Raw genomic sequence first — 19,050 nt, 5'->3', positions numbered from 1 at the left:
GCTAGTTCTGCGACAGCAGAAGTACCACAAGTTGACGACTTCAACAGATAGAAATTTGTTAGAAGTCTGAGTTCATAGTGGTGACTTAGGGAAGGTCCTTGTCTCCTTGCAACATCTATGGGCTCAGTGTCTTTTGGTGATGCTGACTGCTACTTCTATGAGCATTGATTATGGATCCAAGCAAGATGAACTCATTGAAAACTTCAGTCTTTTCTCTATTTATCCCATTAGTCCAGTTGTGAGCATCTTGGTCTTTATATTGAGTTGTAATTCATACTGAAGGCTGCAATCCTTGATTTTCTTTTCTTTTTTAATCATTTTATTGGGAGCTCATACAACTCTTATCACAATCCATATATACATCCTTTTTGTCAAGCACATTTGTACATTTGTTGCCATCATCATTTTCAAAACATTTTCTCTCTATTTGAGCCCTTGGTATCAGCTTCTCATTTTCTCCTTCCCTCCCTTCTACCCCCTCTTTGCCCCTCCCTCCCTCCCTCATGAACCCTTGATCATTTAAATTATAATTATTTTGTCATGTCTTACACTGACTGATGTCTCCCTTCATCCACTTTTCTGTTGTCCATCCCCCTGGGAGGGGGTTATATGTAGATCATTGTGATCAGTTCCCCTTTTCTCCCCCCACATTCTCCTTACCCTCCTGTTAGGGCCACTCTCAATATTGGTCCTGAGGGGTTTATCTGTCCTGGATTCCTTATGTTTTCAGTTCTTATCTGTACCAGTGTACATGCTCTGGTCCAGCCATATTTGTAAGGTCAAATTGGGATCATGATCATGGGGGTGAGGAAGCATTAAAGAACCAGTGGAAAGTTGTATGTTTAATCAGTGCATTACTGCACCCTCACTGGCTCCTCTGCTCCCTGCAACCCTTCTGTAAGGGGATGTCTAATTGCTTTACAGATGGGGTTTGGGTCTCCATTCCACACTCCCCCTCATTCACAATGATTTGATGTTTTTGTTTTGGGTCTTTGATGCCTGATACCTGATCCTATTGACACCTCATGATCACACAGGCTGGTGTGCTTCTTCAATGTGGACTTTGCTGCTTTTCAGCTACATGGCTGCTTGTTTAACTTCAAGCCTTTAGGACCCCAGATGCTATATGTTCTGATAGCCGGGCACCATCAGCTTCCTTCATCACATTTGCTTATGCACACCTTTTGTCTTTAGTGATTTTGTCGGGAAGGTGAGTACCATGGAATGCCAGGTTAATAGAACAAAGTGTTCTTGTGTTAAGGGAGTACTTTAGTAGAGGCCCAATATTCATCTGCTATCTTAATTACTAAACTTATAAATATATGTACATAGATATATTCCCCAGTCAAACTATATAAGTATATTTACATATGTACATGCCTGTATTTAGACCTCTATAAATGCCTTTTATCTCCTAGTTCTTTCCTCTATTCCTTATACTTTCCTCTTGTCCCACTGTCATGTTCAGCCTTCATCTGGGTTTCAGTCATTCCTCGTTGTTGTATTGCCTTTGATGCAATCCTTAATTTTCATCAACGTATGTGTCGAATCCTTCTCACTTTTAGGAAACAAGGTTGTCCCATCTGCGTATTGTAGGTTGTAATTAAGCCTTCCTCCAATCCTGATGCCACATTCTTCTTCATACAAGTCATTTTTACTCCAGATACAGATTAAATAAGTATAGTGAGAGGATAAAGCCATGTCCAACACTTTTCCTGATTTTAAGCCATGTAATATTTCCTTTTCCATTTGCAAAGTTGCCTCTTGATCTCTGTATAAATTCCTTATGAGCACACTGAATCGTTCTGGAGTTCCCATTCTTCTCAAGGTTATCCATGGTTCATTATGATCCACACAGTTGCATGTCTTGACACAGTCAATAAAGCACAAGTAAACATATTTCTGGTATTTTCTGCTTTGAGCCAAGATCCATCTGACATCAGCATAATAATTCCTTGTTCCATGTCCTCTTCTGAAACCGGCTTGAACTTCTGGGAGCAACTTGTTGCATGCAACTCTTGTTGGAATGAGCTTCAGCAAAATTTTTTTTGTATATGATACTAATGATTTTGTTTTATAATTTGAGCATCCTTTTGAACCACCTTTGAAATGAGAACAAATGTGAATCTCTTTCAGTTAATTGGCCAATTAGTTGTGTCCAAAGTTTCTGGCATAGACAAGTGAGTGCTTCCATGGCATCAACAGCTTGGGATTCTATCAATTTCTAGAGTCTTGATTATGGCTAAAACCTTGTCTTTCTTATGAAAAATAAAAAAAACACACCAATCTCCTAATACTAAGGGGATAAACAACTTACGTTGTTTCATATGTTGTAAAAACTAAGGTATCATTTATTTTTTTTAATCCAGTAAGTATACTTCTGACAGTTGAAAAGGGAGCGTTTGTTAAGCTTGGTAAACTGGGTAAATCTGAGGTCCTGTAGATTTGTGTGCAAATGTAAATTTATTCCTTTTAATTTACTTAATATCTAATTGTTAGAGCTTATTAAACTATACGTTAAACTGTCCTATTTAATTAATCAGATCTGTCTCTTTAATATAGAATTCAACTATTTTCTTTTGGATTATTATATATTTTGTGTTATACAAAGAGGTCTCCAAACTTAAACTTAACTTTAACTGGTTCACAACCAATTAAATTTAAATATTAAAAATAATTCTAAATAAAGCAAATAAAATAAATCTAACATTTAAAAATTTTATTTGTTCAGAGAATTGGAATGTAGAGTCTAAAGTACCTCTTTATTTGCTTTGCATTTCTTTTTTCTGTTTGTAATTTTTGTCATCCAAATATGACCCAAAAATGGGCAAGGAGAAAAGGTGGTGGAAAATCAAACTAAGCACTGTGTGTTTTTATTTATATGTTCTCTCCCCACTTCTCACCTATGTCTCTAGTTAGTAAACCAGACCTATAGATGACTTCTCAAATAGGATTTTAAAACTGATGCTTTCTGCGGGTTATGGAAGCATTTTCTTTTCTGGGGACTTATTGTTTTATAATCCTTAAATTCTCATGTCCTCTAAACCTAAAAATTAGGAGTACACATTGCTTAGAGAAATTTCATTTGAAACCTTGAGTGTTTTGCTGCTGATACTATGGGCTCATCCTAATGGCATCAGTGGGGTTGAATTGTTGGCAGTAAGGTGCAATTGGGACTGAATTAACCAAACCAGGAAGACTCTTTATTTAAGAAAGAATTGACTTTTCTTAACTATTTGTAGTCTGATATTATTGTGACAAAACATATTTTTCCTTCCCTTACTACACTTAAATATGAAAAAGCCTTTTATTTATTTTGCCATTTATTTTTAATTTAAAATTTAAAATATTTTTTAGGTGATTCGATCTGGGCAAAAATTAAGGAAAAAATCTACTGACACGGGCGAGAAACGTGGAGGCTGGTTTAGTGGGTTTTGGGGTAAGAAGGAATCTAAGAAAAAAGATGAAGAAGACTCTTTGATTCCTGAAAGTAAGTTCCAAGTCACATTATTTGATGTACACAAGAAAAAACATATATGTTATATTTTGTTGATGTAATTGGATTTTATAATATTTGAAGTATAATTTATATGTATTATATAATTAAGGGTGGTACCTAAATGAAGTATGAAGTCAGCAGCTTTAACTATTTCTTCAGGAAACTCATTAGACAGGAATATTTCTGTATTTATCTAACTGAAATGAACATTTGATTAAAAATAATATCTCAGTTTTTAGCATAAGGAATGTCATCTGTTATGTGCATATTTAATTACACTTGTACTTACTCTGAGGTTTATTTGGTGAAAGAAAGAACGAAAGAAAGAAAGGCAGAAAACAGTTTGAAGGGTTTATTTCAGAGCTCTGGGGAGGGAGGGGAGAGCAGAGAAAGGGATGGTAACATCCTGAGCTCCCGGGTGATGTGCATGGACCCCCACATGGGGCCCTGTGAAGTCACACAGTCCAGGGGAGAGGTGGAGAGTTTTATAGCCCAAGTCTGGGGGAAGGAAGTAGCTGGGGAATTTTCCACTATAACTTTCTTGTCTGCAGGTCTGGAAGCTAAGCAACAGTGTGTTCAAAGTTATCTGTACAGTTAGCCCTTTGCATCTGGGCCTAAAGGCCATCAAAGGATGGAGGGGTATTGACCTCTTGTGTGTCCATGGAGTGTTTTTACCAGCATTATCTCCTAGCCTGCCTGCCCTGCTAACTCACGTTTTGGTCAGACATTCTGGTGTCTTGGTGATAAGGGCTGTTGTATGTTGTCTGTTTGCTTCATGCTGGTAGGGGGCACTGTAGGTTTAGAGGCTGGATCAGGCAAAAGAGGGGGATCCAGTGGCTAAGAGGTGTTCGGATGAAGTAGTAGTTGGTTTACTGTAACCCTGGACAGTTCTTGTATGTGCTGCTGGATAAATCTGAGAAAACACGGAGCTAAGAGAAAAAATAGAGAGATAAGGGTTAGTGGCCCTAATAGTGGTAACAACCAGGTGGCCAAGGGAGATTGCAGCCAGCCAAACTGGGAGTAATTTATCCTTCCATGACTGCAAGGTCCTCACTTAGGCCTGATATTCGGCAATTTGGTGATAAGCGGTTTGGTATTCAGTCTGTTTGCTTCTTGCTGCTAGGGGGCACTGTAGGTCAGTTTTTCTGTGTCCTGGTCCACCAGCCCAGATACATTGATGTAATAAGAATTCTCTTCCCTAAGGAAAAGGCAGGTACCCTCTTTTTCATCAGTTAGAAGATCCAAGACCCATCTGTTTTGTAGGGCAATTGGGATCAGTGAGGTGATCTGGCATTGCAACGAGACCAAGGAGGCTGTGAAGACTGGTAGACTCCAAATCAGTCTGCAGTCAGTCTTTGAAATCTTGTGCTGAGATGATGGAGTGGAGGAGTGCGCCTCCAGCCATTCTAGATGCTGCAATTGAAGAGGCCAGGTTTATATCTACCATTATAGGAAGGAATATAGCTCTCTTTAATCTTTGGACAGAGAGTAACCATGCTTACTCAGACTGACCATATGGGGTAAACTGGGAACTATGGTGACTGGAAAACAAGGTCCTGTTGTGGAGGAATGTACACATTTAGTTAAAGTTCTGTTGCACCAAAATAATTGTCCAGGATAGGAGAACATTTTACTATTAGCAGTTAAATTATGTCTGCAAATTCCATGCAGAGAAAAGCCATCTGCATTCTGATCTGTGAAGTAAGAGACACTCTGTGGCTGAGTCTGATTTACTTCCTCTGTAGGCAGCTGTGTCTCTTCTGTTGTTTCCCTGTGTTACCGGGGAGTCTTCAGCTTAATGCCCTTCATATTTCCGACATGTAAGGGGCCCCTTGGACAATGGGTGAGATGGAAAGCTGTCGATTCCCAAGACAGAGACCTTAGGAAGGGTGTAAAGGACCAGAGAAGGAAGGCAAGACTGAGAAGGTAGTCCCTGTGTCGACCAGAAAGGACAAAACCTTACCCACTACCTTGATTGCTACCCCAGGGCTCAGCGAGGGTTATTGGGGTCGTTGAGTCCTGGCTCCCTCAGTCCTCAGCAGTAGGACTAGGCCCAGTAGCGTCAACGGTGGATCAGGGCTTGGAGGGACTGGCCTTCCACGGCTGGGCACTGAAGGCCAGTCACTTCTCCAGTGGCTCCATTGACCATATGCCAGACAAGGTTTGTTGGGTGGATGAGGTTTGGGCAGCGCTTGGCCCAGTGACCTTGCTGACCACACTTGAAGCAGACTTCTGGGGCTGGTTTGAAGCTGTTGTTTCCTGGGCCGGAGAAGGAGAAGGATGCCGAGGTCTTCTTGGTTGCCAAGGGCCTTAGGCTGCAATCAAGGCCTGGGCATGTAAGTTTGCCTTCTGGTGGTTTCAGGACTACCTGTATGCCTCTGACTGCTCCCCTCTGGTATTAAAGACTTTAAAGACCATATTTACCAGGTCTTGGACAAGAGTCTGAGGGCCGTCTTCAGCCTTTTAAAACTTTTTTCTAATGTCTGAAGATGATTGAGTAGTGAAATGCATGGCAAGGACAGTGGCCCCTGTTGGTGAGGTTGGGTCTAGGTGGGTGTATTGGGTAAGGGCTTCAGTCAGGTGAATTAAAAATGCTCCTGGATTTTCATCTGACCTTTGAGCAATTTCCCTGAGCTTATCAAAATTAACTTCTTTGTGAGAAATTGCCTGGAGACCAGCCAAGACACACAAGAGCATTTTATCTCAGCGGGCCAAGCAAGCCATCCTGGCCTACTTGGGTATTGGTTTGGTAGCTCCAGCCTGGTTCCTGCCTTGGGACTGCCTTGGTACCTACAAGGCATGTTGGGGTCAGTGAGATGACCCTGTGTGCATGCTGTTGGGCAGCGGTAAAAACACGCTCTCTTTCATCTGAGGTGAGAGTGGATGAAAGGACTACAAAAATATCCTGCCAGGATAAATCATAGGCTTGAGACAAATATTGAAACTCTTTGATGTAGGTGGTGGAATCATTGGAAAAGGAACCAAAGCGCTTTCCAATTTAGGACAGGTCAGTGAGAGAGAAGGGAACATGGATGTGGACGAGACCTTTGGTACCTGCAACTTCCTGTGGGTGGCAGAGGATGGGTTGGTGTGAACGGGTATGATGACTGACAGGGTGGGGGGATTGGCGGAGGGGTGGATGGGAGTTAAGGGAGTTAAGGGAGTGGAGGTAGTGGTAAAGGGCACCCAGGATATGGAGGCAGCCTTATTGGGGTCAGAGGTCTGGTGTTAAGCTAAGGGTTGAGATATTAGTCAGGAGGCAACCTGCAGGTATGGGGGAGTCTGGCTTGGAATTTTTTCCCCAAGCTGTAGGGTTCTTGGAAAAGACGGAGCCAGACAATCAGCACCCCCGTATCCAACTGTGCCTCCAGAATGGGGGCAGGGGAGAGCCTGGCTTCCAAGCTCCCCCAGAAAAGGAGCAGAGAGACTCAGGCTTCCCCAAGTGCTGTCCTTTGTCTGTGGGTCTGCCGTGGGCCCACAAAATGAATGAACAGAGTCTTTACAGAACCCAGCAGCAAGGGATAGTGGCTGAAAGAGCAGAAATAAAATTTAGTTAGGTACTGTCAGGTACCCACTCGTAGATGTGGCAGATGGCAGCTGAGGGAAGGGGGATGGAGGAGAGAGGGGTATCGCACTCGCCCAAGGGTGGGCAGGGCCATGTCAAGATACTTTTTACTCTTGGGTTTTGGCGCCAAATGTGAGGTTGATTTGGTGAAAGAAAGCAAAGTTAGAAAATAGTTTCAGAGGTTTTTTTCAGAGCTCCCAGGTGGGAAGGGAAAGCAGAGAAAGGGACACAGAATCCTGAGCTCCTGGGTGAGGTTCATAGGTCCCCAGTTGGGGCCCCTGCTAAGTCACACTGTCCAGAGGAGAGGTGGAGAGTTTTATAGCCTGGGTCTGGGGGAGGGAGTAGCTGGGGAATTTTCCACTGTAACTTTGTTATCTGCAGGTCTGGAGATAAAACAGAGTTCAAAGTTAACTGTAATGGTTAGTCTTCTGCACCTGGGCCTGAAGGCCACTGAAGGGGAGGAGGAGTCGGGGAACAGGTCTGGCCTCTTGTAGTGTCCTTGGAATGTGTTTACCCATTCTGTCTCCCAGCCCGTCTGCCCTGCTAACTCCAGCTTCTGCCTGACACATTTTTTAAATGCTTAGGGATTCTAAAATCCCCCCCTTTTTTTTTTAACAATTTATTGGGGCTCATACAATTCTTATCACAGTTCATACATATACATACATCAATTGTATAAAGCACATCTGTACAGTCTTTGCCCTAATCATTTTTTTCTCCTCTTTTCTTTTTTTACATTTTATTAGGGACTCATACAACTCTTAACACAATCCATACATATACATACATCAATTGTATAAAGCACATCCATACATTCCCTGCCCCAATCATTCTCAAGGCATTTGCTCTCCACTTATCTAAAATCCGTATATGAGGTTTCTTTACCTGTTATTTGACCTAAGCAAGCAAATAGGGTTTGTTTGATGTAAGCAAAGTCGTGTATAACTACAGTACTTGTTCTTTAGCATTTGTAGCTATCATACCCATTAAATTGGTTTGAGTTTCAGATGGAATCTTTTAAACTGAAGCAATTGAGTTCTGAAAATATTTAGTCTTTTTTTTATAGCTTTTGATGACCTGATGACCCCAGAGGAAAAAGCCAAGCTCTTCACTGCGATTGGTTACAGTGAGAGCACTCACAACCTAACCTTGCCCAAGCAGGTAATTACTCTCCTTCATTTTATTAGGTTACCTTGAATTGGTATATGTAAGTTATTGATTTTAAGTAACTAATTAAAAAAAGTTCTGAAAAGAGTTTATTAAGTTCACTTAATAAACTATTATCAAATTTTGGTCTTATCTTACGAATTACAATTTTTATTTTTAATGGCCTTTCGTTTATTTATTTTTTCCTTATGACTGCCACTTTTTTCTGACTCTTGTTTTTTTTTAAAAAAAATCATTTCTTACCGTAAGACCCTTTTGTTGAAATCAATAAATGTTTGGGTGCCTTTCTTGATTTTCTGTGTGTTTCATTGAATTGTGCATTTGTACTTCAGCACCCCAGCTTGATTATTGCAGTTGTGTTTTGGTTATTTCAGATCCTTACATTTGCATCATCTGTTAGAATCATTAGTATTTTCAAATTAAAAAAAAATTTTTGGTATAGATCATATTTATGTGTAAATTACTTTGGGAGAATAGTAGTTTTAACATTATTAAATGCTCCAGTCACTTGACTCCTTTTCTGCATTTCTGACCATCATCATTCTTTTCTTTCTACCTGAAGCATGCCACCTTAGTATTTTCATTGGTGGTTGGTTGCTTGTTATAAATTTTCAATTTTTACTTTTGTGATAAAAAGAAAGAAAATAATTTTATCTTCTTTCTTAAAAGACATTTTATTTTCAGTATAGTGAATCCTAGGTAGTTAATTATAGGCCCAGATATTTGAAAGTATTCATTGTTGTTTGGCCTACATTATTATTAATTTTTGTATTCAGGTATCAGTTTTATCATATTTCTTTGCAGGTAATTTCTACCCATTTCTATTTGTTACCTGGTTTTTTTTTGGTTTTTTTTTGAAATTTTGCTCTTTTAGGTTGTCAATAGCTTTACTTTAATATTCCAACATGTGGATTTGCTTTGGTTTCTTAGAGATCTCATCAGTTTTAGAAAAAATTGCCTGACATTATTACTTCAGTTTTGTCCTTGCTTATTCTATTTTCCTATTTTGGTGAGATGGGGATGAAGTCTAATGTACACAGTCGAATCCCACCCCTCCCAACTCCCATAGCTCGTGTGTCTTTTATTGTCTGTTCTGCATTTCAAAGTCCTTTACCTATTAGTCTTCATTTGGATATTTTCTATGATCTATCTATGTTACAGGTTGCTGTCTCTTTTTAATAGTTTCTGTTTTATTGTGAAATCTATATATTGTTAAATCTATTTATTGTGTTCTTAGGCTGCATTTTTTTGTTCGAGAATTTCTGTTTGGGTCTTTTGTTATTGTTTCCAATATACTGATTTTTATGTATGTTTAATCTATTTTTGTTATAGTTTTTGTTCTAACTTATCTTGTTAGCTTATCAATGTGATTTGTATGTATATTGCCGTGTGTGTCTGCATTGAGTGGACATTGCTTTTACCAACACTAGTTTTTAATTTTTAGGGATATGGAAATAACATTTTTCCCTCTGATGTGGCAGATATCTCAGTTTTTAGAGGGGTCTTTTCTTTTCTTTTTTGAGTTGTTCATGTCACAAGGATTTGGGCATAGCTTGATCTTCTCTTCAAGGGTTGTGGATATTTTAAAGTTAAGATACATAGCGTGAGAGTCTGCCTATTACCACTCTACCTTTACATCTTGGGTGTAGTAGCCCTTTGGGATCCCCTCAAAAAAGAGGGGAGTTTTTCATGCATTACCCCAGGTGGAACCTATTCTCAAATTTCTATTCAGGTAGTCTAGTTTATAGCCTCTAGGAAAAGCATATCCACAAACACCAAGATTTTCTTCTTGATTTTTGGCCCTCCTTCATTCCTCATCCAGCAGTATTTGAGTCAGGAATATGTTCCCCCAGTATCTTGATAATGCCCCTGAATCATTAAGCAGATGGTCTGTCTATTTTTCCCAGATTTTTATCTCCTCAGCCAGAGAATTTATCTGAATTATTTAGTGTGTGCTTTTATGAATCCAAAATTTAGTCTTTATACCTCAAACTTTTTGTTACTGTTTTACTGCTACTGATGTTCAAACTTAAGAGAAATTAATTTGAATATATGTAAATGCCACATTGTACCTACAATTTCGTTTAAAAATTTCTCAACTTCTTTATTGATGTTAAGTATATTCATCTAAAACCTACCATATTTGATAGATCACTTTATAATGCAACCAATTTAAGAAACAAGAAATTGTTATTTAAGAGAGTATTAATTATTTGTCGCTAACAATTTTTTCCTTTGTTTCTGTTTAGTATGTTGCCCATATAATGACACTAAAGTTAGTAAGTACATCTATTACAATCAGAGAGAAAGAAAACATTCCAGAAATACTAAAAATTCAAATAATTGGTTTAGGAACGCAAGTATCTCAGCGACCAGGAGCACAAGCCCTTAAGTAAGTATTTTAGAACTTGCTATTTCTAGTCATGATTTTAGGCCAGCGTCTACGTAGCTGTCTACCAGGCAGTGTTTTGTTTTGGAAGGCTAACACGGGTAAAGGATAAACTCAGCATCTCTTTGCTCCCTTTCTTCATCCGTCACACATTTTTATTGGACGTGGTTCATCTTTAGACTCAATAACTCTGAAATTGACACACACACAAAGGGCCATTAAAAAGTTCATGACCAAATTCCTTCTTTCAATTCCCCTTTCCCATGGAGTGCTCGACTTCTGCCTTCAGGAAGCTTATACCACAGTTGGTGGAAGTAACTGTTTAAAGTGTTACTTCAAGAACTGTAAAACATTTGAGCAAGAACAGGTGTCGCACCATGGCTGCTAAGCAAAAGGTTTGTGTTTGAAGACAGTTCAGTGGCTTCACAGGAGAAAGAGCTGACAATGTGTGAGAGCCTAGAAAAGACTCTGTAGAGTTCTACTTGTCATGTGGGCACTAGGAGTTGAAGGCTAGAAAAGTAACATCAACGTAGCATACTACGATAGCTCATACATGAGCAGTGCTGCAAAGTTAAATGTCTGATAGTTCACGCTGCCTAAGCTCAGTTATGGCAGACATGATTTGGGCTAAGAGAATTGAGGCGTATTTAGGTAGCTATTGAGAGACTAGGAAGAGCCAATGGTGAGGGCTTAGGAAAAGTCAGTGTGGTAGGAAGGTGTGTCAGGGCTGTAAGGTGCCACTTGCATCTGTGTTCAGAACGTGCCTGTCCCATGTTTTAGAATTGGCACAACAAATTAAAAACAGCTGAGAAGATAATTGAATCCAAGGCTGCGGTATTTGGTTGACAATCTTGAGTAATGGGCATAGCTCTAGTTTTTAAAAGTTTTGAATATTTATATTTTAATTCATTACATGTCAGAGGTTCTTTATAAATACTTTTTTCCCCTTGTGTTGTAGGGTAGAAGCAAAACTAGAGCTCTGGTATATAACAGGTCTGAAACAGCAAAATACGGTGCCATCACTTGTGACTTCCATTGGTGATGCTGCATCATCCTTGCTTCAAATCCAGTTTGAAACCAATCCAGAGCATAGTCCTGCTGACCAGACTTTGGTGGTTCAGTCTCAGCCTGTGGAGGTGACCTATGATGCTGTAAGTACACTAGAAAATAGCTGCTTTTTTTTAAGCTGTCTCCCATTTCAGACAGATGCTTCTCAGCGCTGTTCCTCTTTCATAGATTTGTTTATTTAGCAGCCAGTTTAAAACAGATTTTTCTTCTTTCAAAATCCGTACTTGTGTTTACCATATCACTTGGAGTTTTCATATGCTATAAAATTTATTTTTCTCTGAGTTTATTTTCTATGCTATTTTTAAATCGAAGAAAAAAGCAAACAAAAGCTTTTTTACTCTAAAGATACTAGTTTTTATTGTCCTCATCCCAAATAGTCATAAACTGAGTTCCTGCCCCACTTCCTGTTTATTTTCTCTTTCTCTTCCACTTTGAATTAAAAGAACTTCACACTTACGCACTGCTATCGAGTCAATGCTGACTCATAGTGACCCCACGTGGTTTTCCAGGACCGTAATGGTATATGGGAGTAGAAAGCCGTCTTTCTCCTACGGAGCTGCTCATGGTTTTGAACTACAGGTCATTCAGATCGTAGCCCAACTCCTAACTAATACACCACCACCACCCACGGTCCACAGTCTGAGCCCGCCAGGCGCTACTGGACCCGGGAGAAAGACGAGCTTTCTACTCTTTTCCAGAGTCACAATCTAAAAAGAACTTTAGCATTAATTAAAATAATTAAAATTTTTCTTTTAGTGAGGAAAAAACATTAGCCTTTAGATGTTATTGAGCACAGGGACTCAGCTTTTGTATCTGTGACTTCACCTTCAGGCTTTCTTAACTCCCATCTCATGCTAGACAACAGCCAGGCATGGTTCACCTCTCACCGGGTAGCCTGTGAAGGGGCCCTGCTGTTCCTGCCAGCCCTGACTTATTTTTACAGTATAAATTTGGGTTCAGGCTATGGACAGAGGTTAGTATATAAAAGACATAGAACTCATTGTATTTTCTTACTTTTTTAAAAAGATCAAGTCTGTAGATGGGTAAGGTGCTGAACTGTTTTCTTCTTATCCTCTGTGTGAAATTCAAAGTTCAGGGGAATCCAGTGATAGTAGAAAATTGAGTTTCCCCGTTGGGCTAATTAAACACAGCAGCTGAAAGCAATGGCCGCTGCGCCAGCATCCAGATGCAACGGGAACACGCTGCGGGTCCCTGGGGTGGCCGGCGCTCCTTTGCCTTTCTTGCTCGGGCTATCCCTTTCTCCAGGTTCTCGCTCAGCCCCGAGGGAGATGCAGGTCAGGGCTGCAGTTGTCTAGGGCTGAGGCGCAACTTTAAAATGTACAATACGTGCTTTACATATATTGCTTATATTTTAAAATTTTCCTTTACAGAAAACCATTAATGCAGTTGTTGAATTCTTTCAATCAAACAAAGGATTAGATCTTGAGCAAATAACATCAGCTACATTGATGAAGCTGGAAGAAATTAGAGAGAGAACAGCCACAGGTAAAGAATTAGAATCTCTTCATAAACATCCACCAAACCATTGCTGTCAAGTTGATTCTGACTCACAGGGCAGCCCCACAAGGTTGCCAAGGTTTTACATCTCGGAGGAAACAGGGCACCACATCTTTCTCCCCTGGAGCCACTGCTGGGCTCAGATTGCTGACTTTTGGTTAGCAGCTGAGTGCTTTAACCATTGCATCACCTAGACTCCTCAGCACTCGACTCTAGAAGTTGTTTTTTCTGATGTAAACTCTGTGTTTAAGATACTACAGGTTGCTTGTTTTCTTCGATTCAAAGATTTGGGCTGTTTTATCATGTCCATGTGGATTATTCAAAGTCACATATACCGCCAGACTGAGTGAGGAAGAGAGTGCTCTTCTGGGGCACAGAGATTCTGCATGCCCTTCCCTTCAGTAAGCCTGCGCCTCCGAGGGAGTCTGAGTTGGAAAGCATCTCTCCATATCAGATGTTGAGAAGCTGATCGCCATGCAGTGTGTGGCTGTAGGTTTACAAACAGATACTTTAGTGTCACGTGGCCTCCTTCTTTATCCAGTTACTTAATCAAAGGCGGTGAATTCTTCTATCTCAGGATAAAGTCCCCGCTGTGTTGGGTTGACTGTACTGTGCGATGACAGGGTTGTTACTCAAAAGAGGATCTTGAAGGACCACGGGCATCTCATCTTCCTGCTGGAGTGAAAATCCAATCTGGGAGAACAGCTGAGAGTCCTCCATAATAGTTTTTAGGTTACATTTTTATTCTCATCGTTAGTTACATATTTCATCTTGGCCTTCTAATCTTTCACTATTACATTGCCTTCTTTTAGGACTTACACATATAATTGAAACTCGGAAAGTTCTTGACTTAAGGATAAATCTGAAACCTTCGTATCTAATAGTTCCACAGACGGGCTTCTACCATGAAAGCACAAATCTTCTTATATTAGATTTTGGTACATTTCAGGTAAGTAGAAGCCTATTTCTATCTACCTGTCACTGTCTAGTTCGATAGTTAGATATCTGAGAGGTCGCTATTTTTTTCTCAGAGTTTACTTAAACTTGACTTTATTTCTTCTTAGCCTTTCACTAAGTCTATTTTAGAATGGCAGTATATTTAATGAATTCACATTGAACAAATCTGCCACAAAATACCTGTTTAATGTGAAGGACACAAAGATGTCATCTTGAGAGCTAAGCTGTGGTTGGTGTTTTGGGTCACCTGCTGTGTATGTGAAAGCTGGACAGTGACTAAGGACTACAGAAGATTTGGTGACCTTGAATTGTGGATTTGTCCAAGAATACAGAGTATGCCAGCACTGTCAGAAGAATGGACAAACAGATCTGCTTTGGAAGAAGTCCATGGGGAATACTACTTAGAAGTGAGGATGGTGAGACTTCCTCTTAAGTACTTTGGATATTTGATCAAGAGGGATCTGTCCCTGGAAAAGGACACCGTCCTTGGTAAAATAGAAGGTCATTGCAGAAGAGGCACGGTCATCAATGAGACAGATGGATTGACATAGTGGCTTCGACCGTGGGCTCAAGCTTAGCAGTACTTGTGAGGATGGCGCTGGACCAGACAGTATTTCGTTCTGTTGAGCATAGGGTCGTTATGAGTCATGATCTAACACTGTACAGATGATTTCTTCTTAGCTTTTTGCCTTTGAATGACTGACAATTTGATCTATTTGCATTGATAAAATCTGCTGCAAATACTTTGTTTAAAGATGTCATTTTGAGGCCTGAGGTACACTTGTCCCATTTCATGGCATTTTCACTTGGCTCATATGAATGGGAAGTCTGTACAATAATTAAGGAAGACTGAAGAGAATTGATGCCTTTGAATCATGCTACTGACAAATATAGCCCATCACTGTACCATGGATTTCCAGAAGAATGTAGAAATCTGTCCTGGATGAAGGATAGCCAACGTGTTCCTTAAGAACCAGCATGACACCATTGTTTCCCATAACTCTGGACATGTCAGGAGGAACCAGTCTCAGCAGAGAGACTTCGGCTTGGTAAAGTACAGAGGGAAAAAGAGGCAGACTTACAGAGAATGGACAGAAGAAGGACTGCAGCAATGGACTCCAACAGCAATGATTGTGAGATGGCCGTGTTTTGTTCTGTTGCATGCAGGTTTCCATACAGTCAGAACTGACGCTGTGGCCTCCGTGAACATCAGTAACAGTTATCCCAGTGAAATCGTTGGGGGAAGACACAAAACATTGCTATTCCAGGGTGGCCAAGCTGTAGTAATAATAACTTCGGAGTCTAAGAAGAGATGCATGTCTAGACGGGTTGTAGCAAACTATTGAGTAACTGATCTCCCAGTGAGTGAAAATGCTCTGCATTTGTGATGCAAATACAGAATGTATGCTGGGATATTATACTGCCTATAAAATATTCAAATGATACCAGAGAATTTAGCACAACAAACTTACGGGCAATGCTTTCGTTTTCATTGCACTTTAAGAGGACACAAATAAAACATGTTTGCGTATGCATTTTTTCTATTAAAGTGAAATATTTCTCTGTAGCTCAACAGTAAAGATCGAAGTGTGCAGCAGACGGCCAATTCTTCTCTGGAAGAAATAATGGATAAGGCCTATGACAAGTATGATGTGGAAATAAAGAGTGTGCAACTTCTCTTTGCAAGAGCAGGTAAACTGATGCTCCACTCCTGGGTCTCGAAATGATATTGAGTGGTTTGGGTAACTATATGCATATGTGCGCATGTACATACATCTTGGAAATTGTTTTGTATGTATATTCTTTTGATATCAGGTAAACTAAATGGAAACTCTTATCAATTGAAATCATTGGCCAGCTACAAATGAAGAACAATTTTTTTTAATTGCCGTATATACTCGTGTATAAGCTGAGTTTTTTGGCGTATTTTTTAATGCCGCTTTTGTGGTTAAAATTAGGTGCCTCAAAAAAAAATTAGGTGCCTCGGCTGATATTTGGGTCGGCTTATCCTTGAATATATACATTATCTTAGAATACTTGACTTCACCTGAATCTGTTTTGTAATGTGGTTAAGAAACCGTCCTAGAATGCACGCTAGAACCTGAAATTGGCTCAAACTCCTCTCTGGTGTCCATAATTCAGTGCTTTGGGGATGTCCTGATGATGTTTTCCCTTGCTGCCTTTATTCTAAGTACTTCACTGTAGTAGCCTAGACTTTGTTTCAGTCGTATTGCACGAGCGTTCATAGATAGTGAAGTTTAGATATAGCTTTAACCCCTTTAAGTGTAATTGATTTCTTTCTAAAAGCTTTGGTGAGTTTTACGGTTGCAGTAAAGATTGCTGGTTTTCTAGGCTTCAGTTTCTAGAGCAGCAAGTATTTACTAAACATTGTTTATCCTTTTGTGGCAGGTGAGCGGAGGAAAGGACAGACATCATTTTTGACTAGAGGAGAGATGCAGGGCTCCTGTAGGAGTGATGAGGTTACTGACATTTAAGTATATACCTCCAGGCTTGCATACAACATCTAAGACTTACGTCCAAACTCAGTGCTATTGAGTGATTTCTCACTTACAGTGACCCGATAAGGGGTTCTCATGCTGAAAATCTTCAGGGCAACAGATAGTCTTATAATTCCTTGTAGGTGGAAATCATTTTTATTTGTATGCATTTACGAATTAAAAGTGATAAAAGAAGTTCAGTCATTACCACGAATAGAGATGTTTGTAAGCCTCCATGAGCCGGTGGGAAGTGGGAAGTCTGCTTTTGGGACCTTTTTTGAGGGAAAATGATTCCCATATTTTTTGTCATAAAGGCCTTGCTGATACAGCCCATTTTTGCTTTGGAGTGATGTGCTAAGCTAATGTGATTGCACTTGGGAGCCCATAAACCTCTTCTTTTTCCCACTGTCATCTGTTCACCAGCCCCCCCAACAACTTAAAAGTTATCTTTCTTTGTATCACTGTAACCACTAATTCTGGAACTAGGTAATATAATTCCTGGGGGTCTTTAGTGCTTGCTTTTAAATGTAAGATGTTATCATGTGAGCATTCTCTAAATAAATATTTAAAATTATTTTTATATCCTTTGTCAATCTTTATTAAATTAAGCTGTTATATGTTGAAAGAAGTAAAAATGGATATTCATTGAGTCAGCTTATTAATAATTTTCTAGTAATAGTAATTTTTTATAAGATATTGGATAATTAAAACAATGAATTAATATTTTAAAAAAATTTTAAAGAGGAAAACTGGAAAAAGTGTCGATTTCAGCATCCATCAACTATGCATATATTACAACCTATGGACATTCATGTTGAGTTGGCCAAGGCAATGGTGGAAAAAGACAGTAGAATGTCTAGGTAACGTATGAATTTTTTTATACCTATTAGTAAATAAAGTGAAACACCCAAGAGAACTTTAAAAAGTTTATATAAAAATCCCATTATCTTTTCATTCCCTTTTTCCATGAACTTTTCCCAGGTCCTTTGTATTTCTGTGGTAGTTACTGGATTTTGTGTTAGCAAAATAGATTTCTGTAGGAAAAATAAAAATTATTAGAGTTAAATTTTTATGAAAATGTGTATTTAAATTACACATTGCTAGTTAGCTTTCAGAATTATTTGGAACTAACACATTCTGCAGAAGTTAGTGATGGTATTAATAATAAATGTGATAAGCTAAACCTCAGTAACGCTAAAGCAAAGTCGTTAATAAAATTTGGTCACTAACTACATACAAATTTTTAAAAATCTGTTAAGTGAATAAAATATAGAAACTGAATTTCAAACCTAGACAGACAGCTCTGAGATCTGTGTGCTTCTTTTGAGAGTGTCACCTTAGGCAAGGTGACACTCAGAGTTTCTTGTGCCCTCTTAGTATCCCTTTCCTCGCCCCCTTACCTGCCCACGCCCTCCCCAGTAGCCCCAGAATGTCACTGCTCTGCTTTATGGCAATACACATTAGTTAGAGTTTTCGATAACTTTAGGTAAATGCAATCATTCACTTTGAACTCTTTTTCTTGGACTTCCTCCATTCACTATGATTAATTTTGAATTCATTCATGTATGTATCAATAGCTCAATGACAACTTATACCTGTTGAACATAAAACCACTCTTGCATAACTGGACTAATCCTACTTGCCCATAATGTATTGTTGTTTTAAAATACTGTTGGATTCTAGTTGCTAAAATTTTGCAATTATAGCCATGAGGGATTTTGGTGGCAACTTTTCTATTTTTGGAGTCAGGGTCATTGTTATCAGACATCATGAAATGGGTTTTCTGGAAGACATTGTGTGTAATTTGTATTTTTTTTCTTAAAAAGTTGGCACAATTTACCAGTCATTTGGCTCTCCTGTTCTCTTTCTTTTTATTTTTGAAGTAGGGTGGTGCTTAGAATTTTCTATGTGGTAAAATTTTGAAGTAAAACATTAATTTCTTTAATAGACATGGGGCTATTTAGATGATCCCCCCCCCATGACCTTTCATAGTTGGTGCTTTTTGAGGACTTGATCTATGTTATTTTAGTTGTTGAGGAACGCTGGTAGCATAGTAGATTACAAATTGGGCTGCTAACTACAAGGTCAGCAGTTCAAAACTACTGGCCACTGTAGGAGAAAGATGAGGCTTTCTTCTTCTGTAAAGAGTTACACTCTCAGAAACCCACAGGGGCGGTTACACTCCCTCCTGTAGGCTTGCTCTGAGTTGGAATTGACTCTATGGTAGTGAAGATTTTGTATCTCAGTTGTTGAGTTTATTGGTGTAATGCCATTCATATAATTTCCTTATTTTTGTGTTAGTCTGGGTAAGACTAGAGAAATAAATTCATAGACACTCACGTGTGCATAGAGAAGAGGTTTTCTATACAAGAGCAGTTGAACATTGAGA

The 19,050-nt window shown here is 39.3% G+C and overlaps 1 protein-coding gene across 2 annotated transcripts in view; it reads left to right on the top strand.

Annotated features, from left to right (window-relative positions):
• Window positions 1–19,050, top strand: part of VPS13C (vacuolar protein sorting 13 homolog C) — a 193,033-nt gene that overhangs the window by 65,224 nt on the left and 108,759 nt on the right. For both annotated transcript variants that reach the window (XM_075531422.1, XM_075531423.1), the window contains exons 15-22: window positions 3,358–3,490; window positions 8,131–8,225; window positions 10,481–10,623; window positions 11,579–11,771; window positions 13,080–13,194; window positions 14,019–14,155; window positions 15,732–15,855; window positions 17,404–17,521. In XM_075531422.1, coding sequence (XP_075387537.1) covers window positions 3,358–3,490; window positions 8,131–8,225; window positions 10,481–10,623; window positions 11,579–11,771; window positions 13,080–13,194; window positions 14,019–14,155; window positions 15,732–15,855; window positions 17,404–17,521 — 1,058 coding nt within the window. The remainder of the gene's footprint in view (window positions 1–3,357; window positions 3,491–8,130; window positions 8,226–10,480; window positions 10,624–11,578; window positions 11,772–13,079; window positions 13,195–14,018; window positions 14,156–15,731; window positions 15,856–17,403; window positions 17,522–19,050) is intronic.

The sequence above is a fragment of the Tenrec ecaudatus genome, chromosome 14 (genome assembly GCF_050624435.1).
Source record: "Tenrec ecaudatus isolate mTenEca1 chromosome 14, mTenEca1.hap1, whole genome shotgun sequence".
In the NCBI taxonomy this organism is placed as follows: domain Eukaryota; kingdom Metazoa; phylum Chordata; class Mammalia; order Afrosoricida; family Tenrecidae; genus Tenrec; species Tenrec ecaudatus.
The sequence above is the reverse complement of the archived record's forward strand: the minus strand, read 5'-3'. Positions and strand labels throughout refer to the sequence as shown.